The 18065-nt window shown below is 39.4% G+C and overlaps 1 protein-coding gene across 1 annotated transcript in view; it reads left to right on the top strand.

The window, feature by feature from the left end:
• SORCS1 (sortilin related VPS10 domain containing receptor 1) overlaps positions 1 to 18065 on the top strand; it is a 545549-nt gene that overhangs the window by 455804 nt on the left and 71680 nt on the right. The window contains exons 13-16 of the mRNA XM_072995575.2: positions 6157 to 6248; positions 7023 to 7130; positions 10043 to 10160; positions 12884 to 13014. Of these exons, the coding sequence (XP_072851676.2) occupies positions 6157 to 6248; positions 7023 to 7130; positions 10043 to 10160; positions 12884 to 13014 (449 nt within the window). The remainder of the gene's footprint in view (positions 1 to 6156; positions 6249 to 7022; positions 7131 to 10042; positions 10161 to 12883; positions 13015 to 18065) is intronic.

Below are 18065 nucleotides of genomic sequence, written 5' to 3'. Positions count from 1 at the left end.
TCAACACCGAAATGACCAGTTTTAAAATTGACAACCCAACGTTTAACTGTTGCATATGAAGGGCCACTGTCACCCACAGGCTGTGACATTTCATCATGGATCTACTTTGAACCTTTCCCTTGGAGAAACAGGAACTTGATTATGGTCCTATGCTCTTCTACATTGAACTTTTCTGGAGGTGCCGCCAAATTGCTAATATGCGCTGGATTATGGAGAAAGCCAAAGAGTTCCAGAAAAACGTCTACTTCTGCTTCATTGACTAGGCAAAAGCCTTTGACTGTGTGGACCACAGGAAACTATAGCAGATTCTTAAAGAAATGGAAGTGCCTGACCCCCTTATCTACCTACTGAAAAATCTACATGTGGGACAGGAAGCAACAGTTAGAACTTGATATAGAACAACTGATTGGTTCAAAATTGGGAAAGGAGTACAACAAGGCTGTATATTGTCTCCCTGCTTATTTATACAAGTTATGCAGAATGCATCATGCGAAAGGCAGGATTGGATGAATCCCAAGCCAGAATTAAGATTGCCAGAAGAAATATCAACAACCTCAGATATGCAGATGATACCATTCTGATGGCAGAAAGTGAGGAGGAATTAAAGAACCTCTTAATGAGGGTGAAAGAGGAGAGTGCCAAAAAATGGTCTGAAGTTCAACATCAAAGAAACTAAGATCATGGCCACTGGCCCCATCACCTCCTGGCAAATAGAAGGGGAAGATATGGAGTCAGAGACAGATTTTACCTTCTTGGGCTCTGTGATCACTGCAGATGGTGACAGGAGCCATGAAATTAAAAGACGCCTGCTTCTTGGGAGGAAAGCGAGGACAAACCTAGAAACATTTAAAAAAGCAGAGATATCACCTTGCCGACAAAGTTCCACATAATGGACCCTTGACTTACAGACGGCTTGACTTACAGACTTTTTGAGTTACAGACTTCTCTGGCCACAAAATTTAGGTTTGACTTGCAGACTGAGATTTGACTTACAGACCAGAAAAAAACCAAAATGGAACAAAAACGGCCTGTTACGGGATTAATCGGTTTTCAATGCACTGTAGGTCAATGGAGACTTGACTTACAGACTTTTTGACTTGAGAACCGCCTTCCAATACGGATTAAGTTCTCAAGTCAAGACCCCACTGTAGTCAAAACTATGGTTTTTCCAGTAGGAATGTATGGAAGTGAGAGCTGGACCCTAAAGAAGCCTGACCGCCAAAGAATTGATGCTTTTGAATTGTGGTGCTGGAGGAGACTCTTGAGAGTCCCCTGGACTGCAAAGAGAACAAACCTATTCATTTTGAAGGAAATAACTCTGAGTGCTCACTGGAAGGACAGATCCTGAAGCTGAGGCTCCAATAATTTCTCAATTTCATGAGAAGAGAAGACTCCCTGGAAAAGACCCTGAAGTTGAGAAAGTGTGAAGGCAAGAGGAGAAGGGGATGACAGAGGACGAGATGGTTGGACAGTGTCATCGAAGCTACCAACATGAATTTGACCCAACTCCGGGAGGCAGTGGAAGACAGGAAGGCCTGGCGTGCTCTGGTCCATGGAGTCACGAAGAGTTGGACACTATTTAACGATTAACAAAAAATTATGACACTTAGGACATCTGAATTACAATTACTGAGCAGACCCCAACTTCTCTCAAGATTTGTCTACTGTTTTACAGGATCTGAAGCCAAAAATCAGTTTCTTAAATTTACTAAGAATTATATTCTAGGGCATTCTGTCTGTCATCTAATATAATAACACATCTATTAGAATTTTATATGATCTCAGTGCTATTTGGTACTACGAAGCCTAGCTGTTTAAGGTCATACTTACCTCACTTCTATTTAAATTCATTGTCTTCCTGTTTTTCTTGTTGACCCTTGTTTCAATTCTTCTTATATTTTTGCAAACAGGAAAATGTCATCCATTATTTTCGTGCTATTACTTGTGGTGAAATATCCTTATTAACTTGTAATGAAAGTGATACTAACCTCACTTCTCAGTTATCAAAACTTTCAGAAGACACTAGAGATTGCAACATAACTGGAAGCAGTCAATAGAATCTCTGCCAAAAAAGCTTTTAAAATACTGCATAAATACTAAAGTGTAAGAGTAACAGTGCAATCCTATGCATGTTTACTCAGAAGTAAATCAAGCTGAGATGAGATTGACTACCAACCTAATACTTGCAATTCTAGATACACTTGCTCTTAAGCAATTTTCACTGAACTCAAAAGGATTTTGAGATAGTTCAAAACATTCCCCCTTTCACAAATGGATTCGTATAGGAAGGGATGTAAACCCTGATTTGTTTCAGCCTCTCACACAAGAGCAAGGATATTCAACATTCTTCTCTTTGCTGGTGAACATGACAGAGATTTTCCTGGTGCCTTCCACAGAGTTCTTGAATCTTGGGTTTTTGAAAGAAATTGTAGCTTGTGCAACTGCCCTAACCTAGGATGACTGCTGCTTTGTTTAAGAATTGGAAGGACTAGATGGTTTGTTTTTGCAGGGACATGGTGGCGCTGCGGGCTAAACCACAGAAGCCTGTGCTGCAGGGTCAGAAGACCAAGCAGTCGTAAGATCAAATCCACGTGACGGAGTGAGCTCCCGTCGCTTGTCCCAGCTCCCGCCAACCTAGCGGTTTGAAAGCATGCAAATGCAAGTAGATAAATAGGGACCACTTCGGTGGGAAGGTAACAGCATTCTGTGTCTAAGTCGCACTGGCCATGTGACCATGGAAGATTGTCTTTGGACAAACGCTGGCTCTATGGCTTGGAAACAGGGATGAGCACCGCCCCCTAGAGTCGAACACGACTGGACAAAAAATTGTCAAGGGGAACCTTTACCTTTACCTAGATGGTTTGTTTGCTTTTTTTCTTAACTGTCTAACCATCCTTCTGTGCTTTACAATGTGTGTGTGTATGCATGCTATGCTCTTCAAAGGGAAAAGACACCAAACAATTTGTGCAAGTTACAGAGACCTTTTCAGGGGAGAGCTTTTTGTGTCATAGTTGGCAGGAGGTGAGGAATTTCACAGAGCTTTATAATTTCTCCTCAGTATTTCTTTTCATGTCAATGACAGCCTAAATCAAAAAGAATGGGACATTTAGTGAGCATTCTTTCCACCCCAAGGGAAACAAAATCTCTTCCAGCTTTAGCCCTATGTTAAATAGACACATGTGAAAACATTGGAGGACTCAGGTCTATGTCCTCCAACACTGTTAATTAGTCAGTTTAAATTTGGTCCTCTGGGATCTGCCTGGTTTCAAGAGAAGAACACTGACACCAACAAAAAAGCCTTTTTTCCTTCTTATATGGATAGGAAGAAGGAACAGCCAGTCTTAAATTATGCCAATGACGGTTGGGGAAATCTTGTCTCTGAAAGCTGTGTGGAGAGTTATTCACTGCTAATAGGTTGTTTGTTCATCTCATATTAGCCCAAGTATTTCTTGATGTTTTCATGCTAGAAATGTAGTGTTTTTACTGACATAGTCTGTCTCAACCTAATGAGATACTTCAACAAGGGGTTTTCAAGCCCCTTGAGATTCTTTGCTTCCAAGGGAGAGTGGAACAAGGAGTGGTTTTTTTGTTTGTTATCAAAGTCTCCATAATTTGCACAAACTATTTGCACAAAACCAGTATCCTTTCCCTCAAGCACTAAACATTGGCTAACTGCTAAAAGAGTCACAGAGAGCTGATACTTCCATCCTGATGAACTGAAACCTTAAAAATCCATGCAACAAAAGGAAAATAATTTCATTTTGCACAAACAGTTCTCTTTGTAATGACGTGTTACTTTGCCAGTTTTGTTTCATTTCTGTGACAAACAAACATGTATTTGTTATTCTATTAGCTAGTCAAGAGTGCAACAAAATACCTCACCTACTTAGGGTGGAGAAGATGAGTAATTTTGTAGTTCCTCATGCAGCACAAGTTGGGCAAGAATATATGACCCTCTTTTCTTCCTGTGTCTTTATTAAAAACATCAAAGTGCAAAATGGAGTTGTTTTGACTGTCTTGCTTACTCAGAGGTTTAGCTTCATCTGTCTTCGGGTCCCATTAACCTGGTTTTAGAGAAGTTCAGGAAATTTTGGAAAAGGAGCCTGTCCTTCTCTACAAAATTATATAGTTATGGTCAAAAATATTGGCACCCTTGCAATTCTGTCAGAAAAGGCAACCCTTCTCTCAGAAAATTGTTGCAGTTGCAAATGTTTTGATACTCATATGTTCGTTTCTTTGGTTTGCATTGAAACAACACAAAAAAACAGAGAAGAAAAGTCAAATCTGATACAATCCCAAAAAGAAACCGAAAAATGTCAATAAGTATTGTAATCTAGAAGTTGACAGAGGTTTCAGAATTATGTATCTTCTGTAATATGTGATTATTAACTTTAAATTACTGATTTCTCGGGAAAACAGCACTTGAAGAAATCAAATTTCAGTTCATTTACAAAAACAAAACAAAACAAAATACAACAACCTAGAAATGATTATTCCCAAACAAATGTTTTCTTCTCACCCTTCTTTGTTTCCATGCCCGTTAAGTTAATTGCATATCCATTATACTGAGTACAAGCATTTAATGAGCTTTGACAATTGGGTAATAAGATGAACAACACAATGCATGGTTGTTGCACATCAGTAAGTATATTTTTAGTAAGTAGTTGGCATTTAATTAATATGCAATAACTATCCTCATAAAGTGGAATCAAGTACACACTTAAGTGGAATTAACAAAGCAAAGAGTAAGCACTGAAATGATAGTTACTTTCTCATTTACACATAAAATGCTGAGGTTCACTGCTTGTATGCTTGACACTGAATATAAATTTTAATGCCTTTATGGTTACTAATTAAAAACACATACAATTCTATTTGTGATTCCCAATAATCAAAATTCATTGGGCAGGAGAAAGATGGGCTGTAATCTCATAATATTCACATAAACATTGTAAACATTAGTGTGTTATTCCTCCTTCCTTCCTTCCTTCCTTTATGTGGCAAACAGTACAGAGTTAAAGGCTAGACTCTAGTAGTACATTGTAACTAGAGGAAGCCCATTGAATCAGTAGGAAAACTGGTGAGTAAACTCCTCCATACATTTGATTGATTGAACTGGATTTCTGTCAGATTTCAGCCAAAAGGTGTTTAAAAAAAATCTCCAAAAAGATGAGTAAACTGAAGATGGGAGATGAGTATACAACCCTGCTTCACAAGACATCTGGGCCGACAGGAATATTATGGTACAGTGGCTTCCAACTTCTCTCCTGCTTGGAAAAAACTGTGGTAGAACTGTTTCTGGTTCATTCAAAATATACAATTCTCACTGTCTTTTTTTTTTTTTTTGTGGTTTTCAACCAGGCTGTTGTTGCCTTAAGCTTCTGTTTCAGCAAATCAGTCAGCACATGTTACGATTCTGAAATTCAGCTGCAGTATTAACCTGACATTAAACTTTTCTTAGACAGACTGTATGTCCATCTTGAGATTGCTCTGCTCCCATTTCTGCCATGAAAAAGCCAATGGTTTACTAACTGGGTCACTATCTATGTAACAATTTCTCAAATCATGCCTTCCTGTACTCTGGGTCTTTCATTAAACTACTTTGGTGCTCACTTGCAATACTGTTAGTCATTTATAATTTTCTACTATAACCTTTGAACTGCAAAGCTGGAAGGGACTCCTTGGATCATTAAGTCCAGCCCATTTCAAGGAGACACAGTGGGGAATTTATCTCAAGCCGTTTCGGCCATTGGCCTGACAGGTGTTCTGCACTTCTGCGCCCCATCTCCTCTGGCAGGTGCCCACTCAGGGGCAGCGTCATGGCTTCCCTGCTTTGCCTTTTCCAGGTGCTGCCTCTTGAGTGGGCACCTACCAGAGGATGTAGGGCTTGGAACCCGGGAACATCTGTTGGGCCAGTTGTGAACAATACCTTGGTCACTGTGATGTCTGTGGATACGCTTGCCTCGTAGGACAGTGGAACACATTTTGGACAGAGCTGGAGATGAAAAATATTACAATAAAAGCCCAATATGACCAGGTAGCCATATTCTTCTATCCCAAGTTAAAAGGACTCTCATAAAAGGAATGTATTACTGCCTTGTTTTAGAACTGCTTCCAACACTGAGAAGAGTTAAATTTTGTTCCTTTTTTCTTCAGATCTTTGAGGAAGAACACAGCGTTCTCTATCTGGATCAAGGTGGGGTTTTGGTTGCCATGAAACATACATCTCTGCCTATCAGACATCTCTGGTAATTACTGTGACTTCTCTGATCTCATTAGTCATAGAGTCCTTCATTATATATTACACGCCACTGGCAGTTGGGCCGTGACTAAATATTTTAACTAAGTGCCAGGATATGCCAATTAAGAAACTTACACGCTTTTTGTCTTGATCACACTAAAGCAAAGAATGCAGTTTCACACATAAGAGCAGCAAGAGAAAAAAAGACTTTAGTGTCCCTATTGTTGTATGCGTTAGTCTGAAGGAGTTGCACTGTTTTACTCTGCCTAACATTTGAAGCTCTGAAAGAATTAATATTAATTTACAGCAGGAATCATGAAATTTATGTTAGCCGCATGATTTGACACACAGTTACCATATTTCTTTTAGTTCAGAATAGCCCCTCCCCCCAATACCTGTGATTCACATAGGAAAAAAAAGTCTGAAGCAAATTCCTTATACTATCTGTGTTGCAAATATGTGTGTATTAAGGGTGTGGGAATTTGTATCAGGATCCTACCCCAGTGCTGAGTTTTCAGCCCAGACTGACACATAGGAAGCAATGTTGATCTTGGAGAAATCTTGCATTGATTTCTCTCCACTGTTGGTTGTGATATAGTTTAAGGGGCTTACATACCTTTCCGGGTTCTTGATGACTGTGAGATGCCAACCAGGTTAACATGATTCACAGTTCTTAAATACAAACTCTGTTTTGTCATCATAGCTTCCTGTTTCTCTCACATATAAGGAATATAATAATGTTTTCAGAAATTGTTCCTTCATTTTTAATTTTCTTTACCAGGTTAAGTTTTGATGAAGGAAGATCCTGGAGCAAGTACAGCTTCACGTCCATCCCTCTTTTCGTTGATGGTGTCTTGGGGGAGCCTGGGGAAGAGACATTGATAATGACGTAAGCTGAAAATGTTAACCAGATCGTAGTTACATCACTAAGTATATAAAATAATCACATGGTATCTCATTTGAAACTTTAGTATACAGAAGAAACAATATCTGCTGCTGCTTTGAATGTGATCTCCCAGTGTCATTGAACTGATTAAATAGCTTAATATTAATTCATTTAATATTTGTTATTTTAATATGTAATATTCCTATTCAGAAAGCTTATACTAGTTAAACTGATCGTTGATGTGGATCTAATACTTTGATCCTTAGATCTTTAAATTTGTTCAATCTGATGTGGTCAAATTATGTTCTGCATGTAGTTCCAAGATGATGATGATGATAATTAATTGCCACATTACGTTGCTTTCATATCAGTTGAAGCACACTTCAATTCTAAGCAAGCATTTGGCTTTAAAATATCTAATCAGTAGATTAAACTACAAAGACCATTGTTTTTCTTAACAAATTGTAACTAGTGGGATTATAAATGCTTGCTTGCTTACTTTTTGAATCCAACTGCTGCAATGGTAAAGGTTTTGAAAAGAATTTTATGTGGCCAGTTCTTCTAAGGCTAGGGTTTATTATATCTCATATATTTCTTAAATTTCATTTAAAATGCATACCTTGCAATTTGGATGTACACACATCTTCATACATTTAAACTAACTGTTTCAGAACAGAAACTGAACTAGCTAGCATGGCTGTAGCCCAGCTGAGTGACACTAGGTCATCTGTAGGTGTGCTGAAAGTAAACGCATCACAGACTAGGGATGTTCATCATTATTTAGGAGCACCCTCACCACAGCCTACTTTCATATCTCCATAGTGACTATATTTGCGAACTACAGGAGGTTTGATGGGGGCCTAACTTGGATTACGCTTCAACTGGTTCCTTTCTGTATGACCCTCCTCTTGCACTTCTCCAGTACAGCATTTCTGCCAGTAGAATGCTCTGTGGGTAGATGTCTGAACAGAAGGATGTGCTGCCAACACTGAAGCTTCTGCTTATTCCTGACTCCCTACAGTCAACACTTAGTTAGTTAGTTAGTTAGTTAGTTAGTTAGTTAGTTAGTTAGTTAGTTAGTTAGTTAGTTAGTTAGTTAGTTAGTTAGTTAGTTAGTTAGTTAGTTAGTTAGTTAGTTAGTTAGTTAGTTAGTTAGTTAGTTAGTTAGTTAGTTAGTTAGTTAGTTCGTTCGTTCGTTCGTTCGTTCGTTCGTTCGTTCGTTCGTTCGTTCGTTCGTTCGTTCGTTCGTTCGTTCGTTCGTTCGTTCGTTCGTTCGTTCGTTCGTTCGTTCGTTCGTTCGTTCGTTCGTTCGTTCGTTCGTTCGTTCGTTCGTTCGTTCGTTCGTTCGTTCGTTAATGTATACCCTGTTTATCTAGTGGCAAGCCACTACTCTGGGTAGCTACGAGAAACTAAACAAAGATCTAAAAAACCCCAGAAATTAAAAAAATTAAAGGGAGAAAACAAAACCTCACCTCAAAACCCCATCATCTATCAAACATCATATAATTCCCAAGATGGTGGAAGAAGCAGCAACTATTTAACTGATAAGCAATAAGGCTTTCAAAGGCCTGGGTGAAGAGCCATGTTTGAATTTGCTTCCTAAAGCTAAGGAGAGTGGAAACCTGATGCACTTCCAGGAAGAGTGAGTTCCACAGCGAAGAGGCTACTACCGAGAAGGCTCAGTTCCTGATTGATCCTTTCTGTGCCTCTCTTGGAGTGGCCACTTGCAACATCAAGGTTGATGGGTGGAATGGGGGGTTGATCTGAGAGAGAGGCAACCTGTCAGGTAGCAAGGGCCTAAATCATACAGGGCTTTATAAGTTAACATTAACACCTTGAATTTGGCTCAGGAGCATACCAGCAGCTAGTGTAAACGAGCCAGGACAAGTGAGGATTTCACTGTCAATCCAAAAAAGATTCTAGACTAATTCTCAAATCATTACCTGGTAGACATTCTAGTTAGAAGCTATTGATTTGCTTTATTTCAGAGGAACTCTAATATTGCTATTAGAATTTGTCACATGATTTATGAATCAGTCCACTGTTTGACCTATACTGAATCAATGGGATGAGGAAACTGGGGAAATTATTTTGGACACAAACTCTATTGCACTTTTAACTTAAAATGTTAATTTTAATAGAAATTATATGTAACATGAAAGCAGTGTTTTTACATCACATGCATAGTGAATGATGAACTTCACAATGCTGTGTAGCATATGTTTAAATATTGGCAAACAGATGTATTCTTATCAAGGGAGGCTAGACTGGCCCTTCCTTCTGACACACAATAACCTTTCTATTTTGGCAGCCTTTGGGAAATTGACTGGCAGCTGAGAAAAGAGCTTTTAGTAGGAGATGCCATGTGATATTTAATTTTGACCTTCTATATGCTAGTAATTATCTCATATAGTTTTAAACCAGTGACTTTAGGGGTGATATTTAATTAGTTAATTAACTGATTAAAAGTGGCCAAACTCCTGTTGCATAGCTCCACCAGCATAGACAGAGAGATATCACTGGCAGTGGCAGGTTGCAGCTAAAGAAAGGGTCCCTGCTTCAATTTTAGGCTGCACGTGGCAATGTCTCATTGTAAATGAGTCAAATGGCATCTCAAATTGAAGCAGGAACTCTTTCATTAGCTGCAGCCTTCAATCGCTGGAGATGTTGTCACAAATCCACTGGTAGAAGTACACAACAGGATACTAGCAAATGTGTTCTTACCTGTATCTTTTATAAACATATATATTTTTATAAACCTTGGTCAGTACCTTGGATCCCCTGTCTTGGGAGAAAGGTGTGTTATGCAACAAAGAAATAATCTAAGCATTGGGTTTGGTGGCAAAACCCATAAATATATGAATACTGTAGAAGCTACTGGCACATCATACACTCTCTTGGATTGTTTTGTGCAGGGTTTTTGGACATTTCAGCCATCGCTCTGAGTGGCAGCTGGTGAAAATAGACTACAAATCCATTTTTGATAGACGGTGCGCTGAGGATGACTATCGGCCATGGCAACTTCATAGTCAGGTATATATTTCAGAACTGGATTTGAATACAACTCTTAGTAAAATATGTTGCTGACTTAGGTCCATGGAATAGAACAGAGTATCTCTCTCCGTTTCTGTCCACACTAACTATTCCACCTCTCTGAAAATTATATGCAAAAGGTCAAAGAATTCTGCTAAATTCAGTAATCTGTAGCACGGTGGGGAAATCCCTAAAAATTGCACATAGGTGCCTTCTGTGACTGAAGCATTTCCACCAACAAAAGGCAGATCCAGGATCCAATTCTTGAAGTTCTGTTCATCTTCATGTAGAGAATCGTAAAATCATAAAGCTGCAAGGAATTCAAAGGATATTGAATCCAATCCCATTTTGAAACTCAGAATTTAGTGCTAAAGCATCCTTGATAGATGGTCATGCAATCTTTGATTGAGAATCTCCAGTGAAGGCCAGTTCACCACCATTTTAATTAGGTGCACAGTGCTTACTGTCAAGAGGTTTTTCCTAACGTTTAGTCAAAATGTCCTTTCTTAGCACTTAAATCCATTATTTTAGATCCTATCTTCTGCAACTACAAAAAACAAGCTCATTAGATCTTCCATTTGAGTATTTGGAGATCAGTATCACTATTTTTACCTCCTTTATGTTAAACATGCTCAGCTCCCTGAACTGTTTGTCATAGGACTTGATTTCTGGATCCTCTCCTATTTTGGTTTTTGTTCTCTGAACATGTTTCAGCTTGTCAACATCTTTCTTAAACTGTGGTACCCAGAAGTGAGGCCAATACTTCAAATGAGGTGTGACCAAAGTGGAATATAGTTGTGTTGGTACATTATTTCATATGGACATTTCATATGAGCATTTTTTTTCCTACTTCATCACCAGGTTGACTGATATTTTTGCTCATGGCTTATTAAGACCCTTGGATTCTTTTCATACATATTACTCCTGAGCCAACTGTCATCCATCCTATATTTGTACATCTGATTTCTGGCTAAATGCAGAAATGCACTTTTTTTTCCCCATTGAAACATTTTTGTCTAGTCTTCCATTCTCATCAGGTTATCTTGAACTCTAATTCTGTCTTCCGAAGTATTAGCTAACTCTTCCAGTTTAGTGTCATCCAGAAAAAATTTGAAAACCATCTACTCTACATCTTCATTCAATTCATAAAGATGGTGAAGAATTCAGGACCCAGGGTCCAAGACAGATACGTGTGAGACGTCTGTCCAGGATGATGAAAAATCACTGCTGAACTTTTTTTTTTTTTTGCCTACAGGCTGTCAACTAGCTACAAATCTGCATTTCTAGCCAACATTTTACTGGCTTTGCTATGAGAAAATTACAGAGATAAGCTAAGATTAGACTGACATGGTTTCCAAAAACAATGCTGACTCATTGTAAGCATCCCATGCTTTTCTAAATTATCGTAGATGGACCCTTTAAAAATAATCTCTAACTTTTTCTGGCATTATCAAGCTGACCAGCCAGCAGTTTCCCAGAACCTCTTTTTTCCCCTTTTTGCAGAATAGAATATTTGCTTGCCTTCAGTCTTCAGGGACCTCACCTGTTCCCCAAGAATTCTCAAAAAGTTCAGTGTTTACATTTGCAGGCTGTCAGTATCCTTAGATGCAGTTATAGAGAAAAAAGAAAAGAAAAGTTGTGGGTAGCACACTGCTCCTGAAGAAAACTGATTTTAAGAGGTTTAAGGATATATTGGCTGAGATCGGATAACCAGTTTTTCTTTTCTTTTATCTATAATGAATTCCTTTGGGCCGATGGGCAATTCTGAGCAAATTCCCACCATTTCTACCTCATTGATCATTTCTTCCCTGTTGCTGAGGGCAAGATCCAGGAAGTTGATCCCTGTTGCCATTTCATCCACCTTTTGGAAGATGATGCTGTTATCAAGACAAGGGACACATTTGTCAAACTTAGACTTTTTTTTGTAAAACTGGAGTTCCAGATATTCTATATTGCTCTGATATGTATATGCCAATTCCAGTTGTACCCACTGAGCACTTACAATGGAAAGTGGAGTTTGAAGCTTGATGATACAAAAGAAAACAAATTCCTGGTTGTTTGTAATGCAATGAATTTGCCTTTGCCTTTAGGGGAGAAGTGCAGAGGCACCTACCATAGCTATTTTCTTACCCAGCCATTCTGAACTGGGGCCAAAAGGCCCCCTGAGGGGGGAATGAGAGACATTTGAATGGGGCCACAGACTGGAAAGAATCCTTTAGACACCAACTTATAAGGTTCATTACGCAACTTATTCAGTCCTGATTTGCCCTATACAGTAGGACTCCTGTATTTGCAGGAGATTGGTTCCAACCCCCACCCCCGGAAGCCAAATATCACAGATAATAGCAAACCCTATCGTCTCTGGTTCCATCTAGCAGCCAGTTCTGGTAATTACATAATGGAAATACCAATTTCTCACTTTTTTCTTTTAATATTTTTAATATTGTCACAACATGGATAAGTGAAACTGTGGATACACATTCTGCAGATGTGGGGGTCCTACTGTATTTCTTTCATATTATATTCATGGCTGTGGCCAAAAAAAAAAAAGGTTGGCAATGGCTGCCCTAGATCATAAAATCAGCGGGAAATGAATGTCCTGTCTTCCTGCCCCTTCCTAAATCAACAACCATAGCCCATGCATGTATTTTAGGCTATCGTAAATGTGATAGGATAAACCTTGCTGTTACTAGTATACAGAGTTTTTTCCCCTTTCCACTCAGGGAGAAGCATGCATCATGGGAGCAAAACGCATCTACAAGAAGCGGAAGTCAGAAAAGAAATGCATGCAGGGCAAGTATGCTGGTGCAATGGAATCTGAACCATGTGTTTGCACAGAGGCAGACTTTGATTGGTGAGTAGTGCTTGCAGATGAGTAAAGTAAGAATTTTGCTACTTAGGAAGTGATCACATAGGGAAAGAGATCACAATCTGGGCCACTTGTGAAGTGCTCCAATGCAATCTATTTCCCAGCTAGACGTATGGGCAATTGTGGTCCAGCTCAACCCCAGTCTGCACACAAGATGACCCTTTTTGGTCCAGCTGTAGGTCTACTACTTTGGGGAGCCAGGCTGGAGTGATTCCTCATCAAATGGAAGGAGCATTTTAATGGACATTACTCTATTTAAAATGCTCCTTTCTGGTGTAATCAAGCATGTGCCTTTCCAGCCATCTGATTGCCCTCTTAGGAGGGCTAATGTTGTCCCTATTGACAAAAAGGGCAAAAAGGAGAAACCTGGGAACGACAGACCAATCAGCATGGCATCAATCCCAGGGAATATTCTGGAATAGATTATAAAGTGGTCACTATTGAAGCACTTAGAAAACAAAGCAGTAATAACTAGAAGTCAACACATATTTATTAAGAACAAATCCTGCCAGACTAATCTGATCTCATATTTTGATTGGGTGACTTCCCTGATAGACAGAGGGAATGCTGTAGACATAGTATATCTTGACTTCAGCAAAGCTTTTGATAAAGTGCCCTATGATGGTCTGATTAGCAAGTTAACTAGGTATGGGCTGGATAAAAAAACTATCTTGTGGATACACAGTTTGTTACAAGATCATACTCAGAGGGTAATGATTAATGGCTCCCTCTCCAATTGGGAGGAGGTAACAAGTGGGGTACCCCAGGGTTCAGTCCTGGACCCAGTGCTATTCAATATCTTTATCAATGACCTGGATATAGAGAATGCTAATAAAATTTGAGGATGACACAAAATTGGAGGAATAGCTAATACCCTGGAAGACAGAAACAATATTCAAAATGATCACGATAGGCTTGATTACTGGGCTGAAAACAACAGCATGAAATTTAACAGAGATAAGTGCACCTAGAAAAAAGAATGCTGCACCTAGAAAAAAAGAAACTAAACACACAGTTACAAGATGGGGGATACCTGGCTCAGCAATATTGTAAGTGAAAAGGATCTTTGAGGTGTTGTAGATCACAAGCTGAATATGAGCCAGCAGTGTGATATGGCTACAAAAAAGACTAATATTATTTTAGGCTGCATTAGTAGAAGTATAGTCTCCAAATCCTGTGAGGTACTCTTTCCCCTCTATTCAGCACCAGCTAGGCCTCATCTTGAGTGCTGTGTCCAATTCTGGACACTGCACTTCAAGAAATTGGAACAAGTTCAGAAAAGGGCAACAAGGATGATCAGGGCGCTGGAAAGCAAGCCTTATGAGGAAAGACTGGAAAAGTTGGGGATGTTTAGCCATGAGAAAAGGCTAAGGGGAGAAATGATAGCATTTTTCAGACACTTGGAAGGCTGTCATACAGAGGAGGGGCAAGATCTGTTCTCAATCATCCCTGAGTGCAGGACACACAACAATGAGCTCAAGTTACAGGAAGCAAGATTTCTGTTCAGGAAAAACGTTCTGTTAGAGCAAAATAGCAATGGAACCAATTACCTTGAGAGGTGGTAAGTGCTCCAAAATGGAGACATTCAAGATAAACTTAGACAACCACCTGGCAAATATCCATTGATTTGTATTCCTGCACTGAGCAGAGCATTGGACTTGATGGCTTTATAGGCCCCTTCTAACTTCATAATTCTATGATTCTATGATTAGGTAACCTATCTGTGTTTCACCAACTCACTGTCTCCGGGAATAGTACACATTATTTTTCATGCTTTAGCCTTGAGGAACCCCTCAGAATCAGCCATAATTCAAATGGCAATTCAACAAAACAGCAGAGAGAAAAAAGCATCTACCTCCCTCACATATTTATTGCTTTATGCCAGTAGTTGAGTGACACTTCAACTTGTGCCAGCCTTGATTGCTTCATTCTATACAAATATCTTTCCCTTTACAGTTGGTTGCAAAATGACAAGAAATGAGTCCTCTTTCTCTCTGTAAAGCAGGAGTGGGAAACATTTGGTTCCCCTGAGATTTGGGAGTTCAGTTCCTAGACATGCAGGCCAGTATAGCCAGTAAAGGATTCTGGAAAATGTACTTCAAAACATCTGGGTTACTAAACCAACATGCTTTAGTCTCAGTCGCCCTGAGTAGACATGATCTAGAGGAGCGGGGTAAAAATCAAATAAATAAATAAATAAGTAAATAAGTAAATAAATAAATAAATAAATAAATAAATAAATAAATAAATAAATAAATAAATAAATAAAATAAAATAAAATAAAATAAAATAAAATAAAATAAAATAAAATAAAATAAAATAAACAACAGTGTTGTCTCACATTGTCATTCAATGAAGACCCACATTTCTTTTTGCAGTTAGTGGTTAGGCTACTTCTAGCCTGTCACATTTTATCCCAGGCCAGAAGAAAACAATAGCACATGCTGAGAAATCCAGTACCAAAACAGAGAGGAGAAAAACTGGGGGGGAGGGGTGTTTCAGAGAGGAATTAAGAAAGATGTTGAGAAGACATTGGAGGAGTTGTCTAGAAACACTGGGAATATAGAGTATGAGAGGAAGCTGAAGGAAAGACTACAGAGGCTTTCCTGTAGTCTCTTTGTGTGAAAACATTATAAAATATCTATGCACCCTCTACTTGAGGCCTTCTTCTGCTTTTAAGGTAGAAGGTCCAGCTGTACTTCCTTAAAAATAAAACACTGGCTTGGTATCAGCTGTCTTGCATCTTAGTCTGCGTTCTTGCCCGAGTCCCGAATCAAAGCCACGGCTAACAAATGATGTTGAGAAGACATTGGAGGAGTTGCCTAGAAACACTGGGAAGATGGAGTATGAGAGGGAGCTGAAGGAAAGACTACAGAGTTTGAGTTCAAAAATAGCATCTGGTGCCCTGATATTTATTCATAAATGCAGTGCAATTACAGGCTGCTCTTCACTGAAAAAGACTTCTAGGTTGACTCCCAGAAGATTTGAGACCATAAAGTTCATGCCCTTGGCATACAGTCTGAAATGACAAAGGCTTTCTCCTGAAATAGTGGAGATCATGCTAAATGTAAAGATATAATAATAAATGTGCTAGTCTTTAATGCGCTATAAGAGTCTATTGTTTCTGCTACAACTGACTACTACAAATACACCTCTGAAGATTATTTCAAGGCTGCATGACGTCCTAATGTTGTTGCCATATTGCCTTATCAAAGTTCTCCCTGAAATGTATAAACCTCTGGCCAAGTAATTGTTCCAAAGAAGAGATAATATACAAAATTCTAAATACAGTGGTGCCTCGCTTAGCGAGTGCACCGTATAGCGATGTTTCCGTATAGCGATCCCTTTGCGAAGATCGGGTATTGCGGCGGCAAAATGGCCGCCGGAAGCCCGGAAATGGCTGCCGGCAGCCGTTTTCACGCCCTGCCCTCGCTTAGCGAGGGCGCGAAAATGGCTGCCGGCAAGGGGAATCCTCGCTGAACGGGTAAGTAAGCAAGGTATTGGAACGCATTAAACTAAGTTTAATGTGTTTCAATACCTTTTCCCTACCCGTTTAGCGACGATTCCGCATAGCGAGGGTTAATCCGGAATGGATTAACCTCGCTATGCGGGGCACCACTGTATATATTAGGGGATAACACCGTGTGTGGTGATCAAGCACACACATTTTGATCCCATCCACAACTTTCTGTGTTCCTTCTACTCCATATTACTAACACTCAGATATGCATTCATAAGAAATTGGGGAGGGGGGACAATGAGTGTGCTAAAATTCTTTTTCCTTTATTTGTTTTATCAACATGCAGGAATGCATTTGCACATCAATAAAGCAACATACAAAAGTGAACTTCATGAAATCATAAATAAATGTGCATCAAGGTTGCTGTTCTGCCATGTTCTACCATTGTCTAGTGTTAGTGTTAGAAACTTTTCCGGCTGGTGAAGACCAGAAGGGATTGTGAAGAGCTCCAGAAGCTGGGAGCTCTCCCAAACTGTGAGAATGGGTGGCAAAATGGCAAATGTGTTTAAATATAAGAAATTGTTAAGTAATGCACACTGGGGCAAAAAAACCAAAACTTTATCAGCTGATGGGTTCTGAGCTGTCCATGATGGATCAGGAAAGAGAACTCGGTGTGGAAAATAAAATAGCCAACATTATAATGCCATTGTAAAAATGCTAGTAGGGCCGTACCTGGAGTACTGCATACAGTTCTGGTTGCCGCACCTCAAAAAAGTCATTGTGGAACTGGAAAAGTTGCAGAAGAGAGCGACTAAAATGGTGACTGAGCTGGGGCACCTCCCTTATGATGAAAGGCTACAGCATTTGGGGCTCTTTAGTCTAGAGAAAAGGTGCCTGAGGGGGGCATAATTGAGACATATAAAATCTCATGTCCTCTGCTTTCCAGATGCACACACTGTCTTTTACCTGCAACTATCAGTGCTTGTAAGTTCTATATATAGAAAAAAACAGGTTCTGTACAAAATTCTCATCCATCCCTACTAAAAGAACAGGAAATTCCCTGCATTTTAGTGATACCTGATTCATGATGCAACCTTTACTGATCTCTTGTTTCCAAACCAAAGCCTCCAAACTAGCTACCCCCATCAGAGTCTCCTTTTGTAGTTCACCAGCAGGTACTGACAGCAGATCAAAGTTAGACTGCAAAGTCAAAAGCTTATTGAACACTTTCAAATACCCCGAGGAACTGTGGACAAAGAAAAACAAATTGCTGGAGAATAGCATTGTATTTCTTTTTAAAAAAGACTTGATGCTTATCTACAGATTTGAACTCTTTTAAATATTATCATAAGATGAAAAAATCATGTATATGCAGAGAAAGAGCTAGATCTTATGCCTGGAAAATGGTTTTCTTTCTTCCCTTCTTTCCTTCTTTCCTTCTTTCTTTCTTTCTTTCCTTCCTTCCTTCCTTCCTTCCTTCCTCCCTCCCTCCCTCCCTCCCTCCCTTCCTTCCTTCCTTCCTTCCTTCCTTCCTTTCTTTCACAGCTGGAAAAGGAGCCAGTGTTGCAGAGATTCA

Source organism: Pogona vitticeps, chromosome 3 (assembly GCF_051106095.1).
Source record: "Pogona vitticeps strain Pit_001003342236 chromosome 3, PviZW2.1, whole genome shotgun sequence".
Taxonomy (NCBI): domain Eukaryota; kingdom Metazoa; phylum Chordata; class Lepidosauria; order Squamata; family Agamidae; genus Pogona; species Pogona vitticeps.
This window is presented reverse-complemented; position numbering and strand designations above follow the sequence as displayed.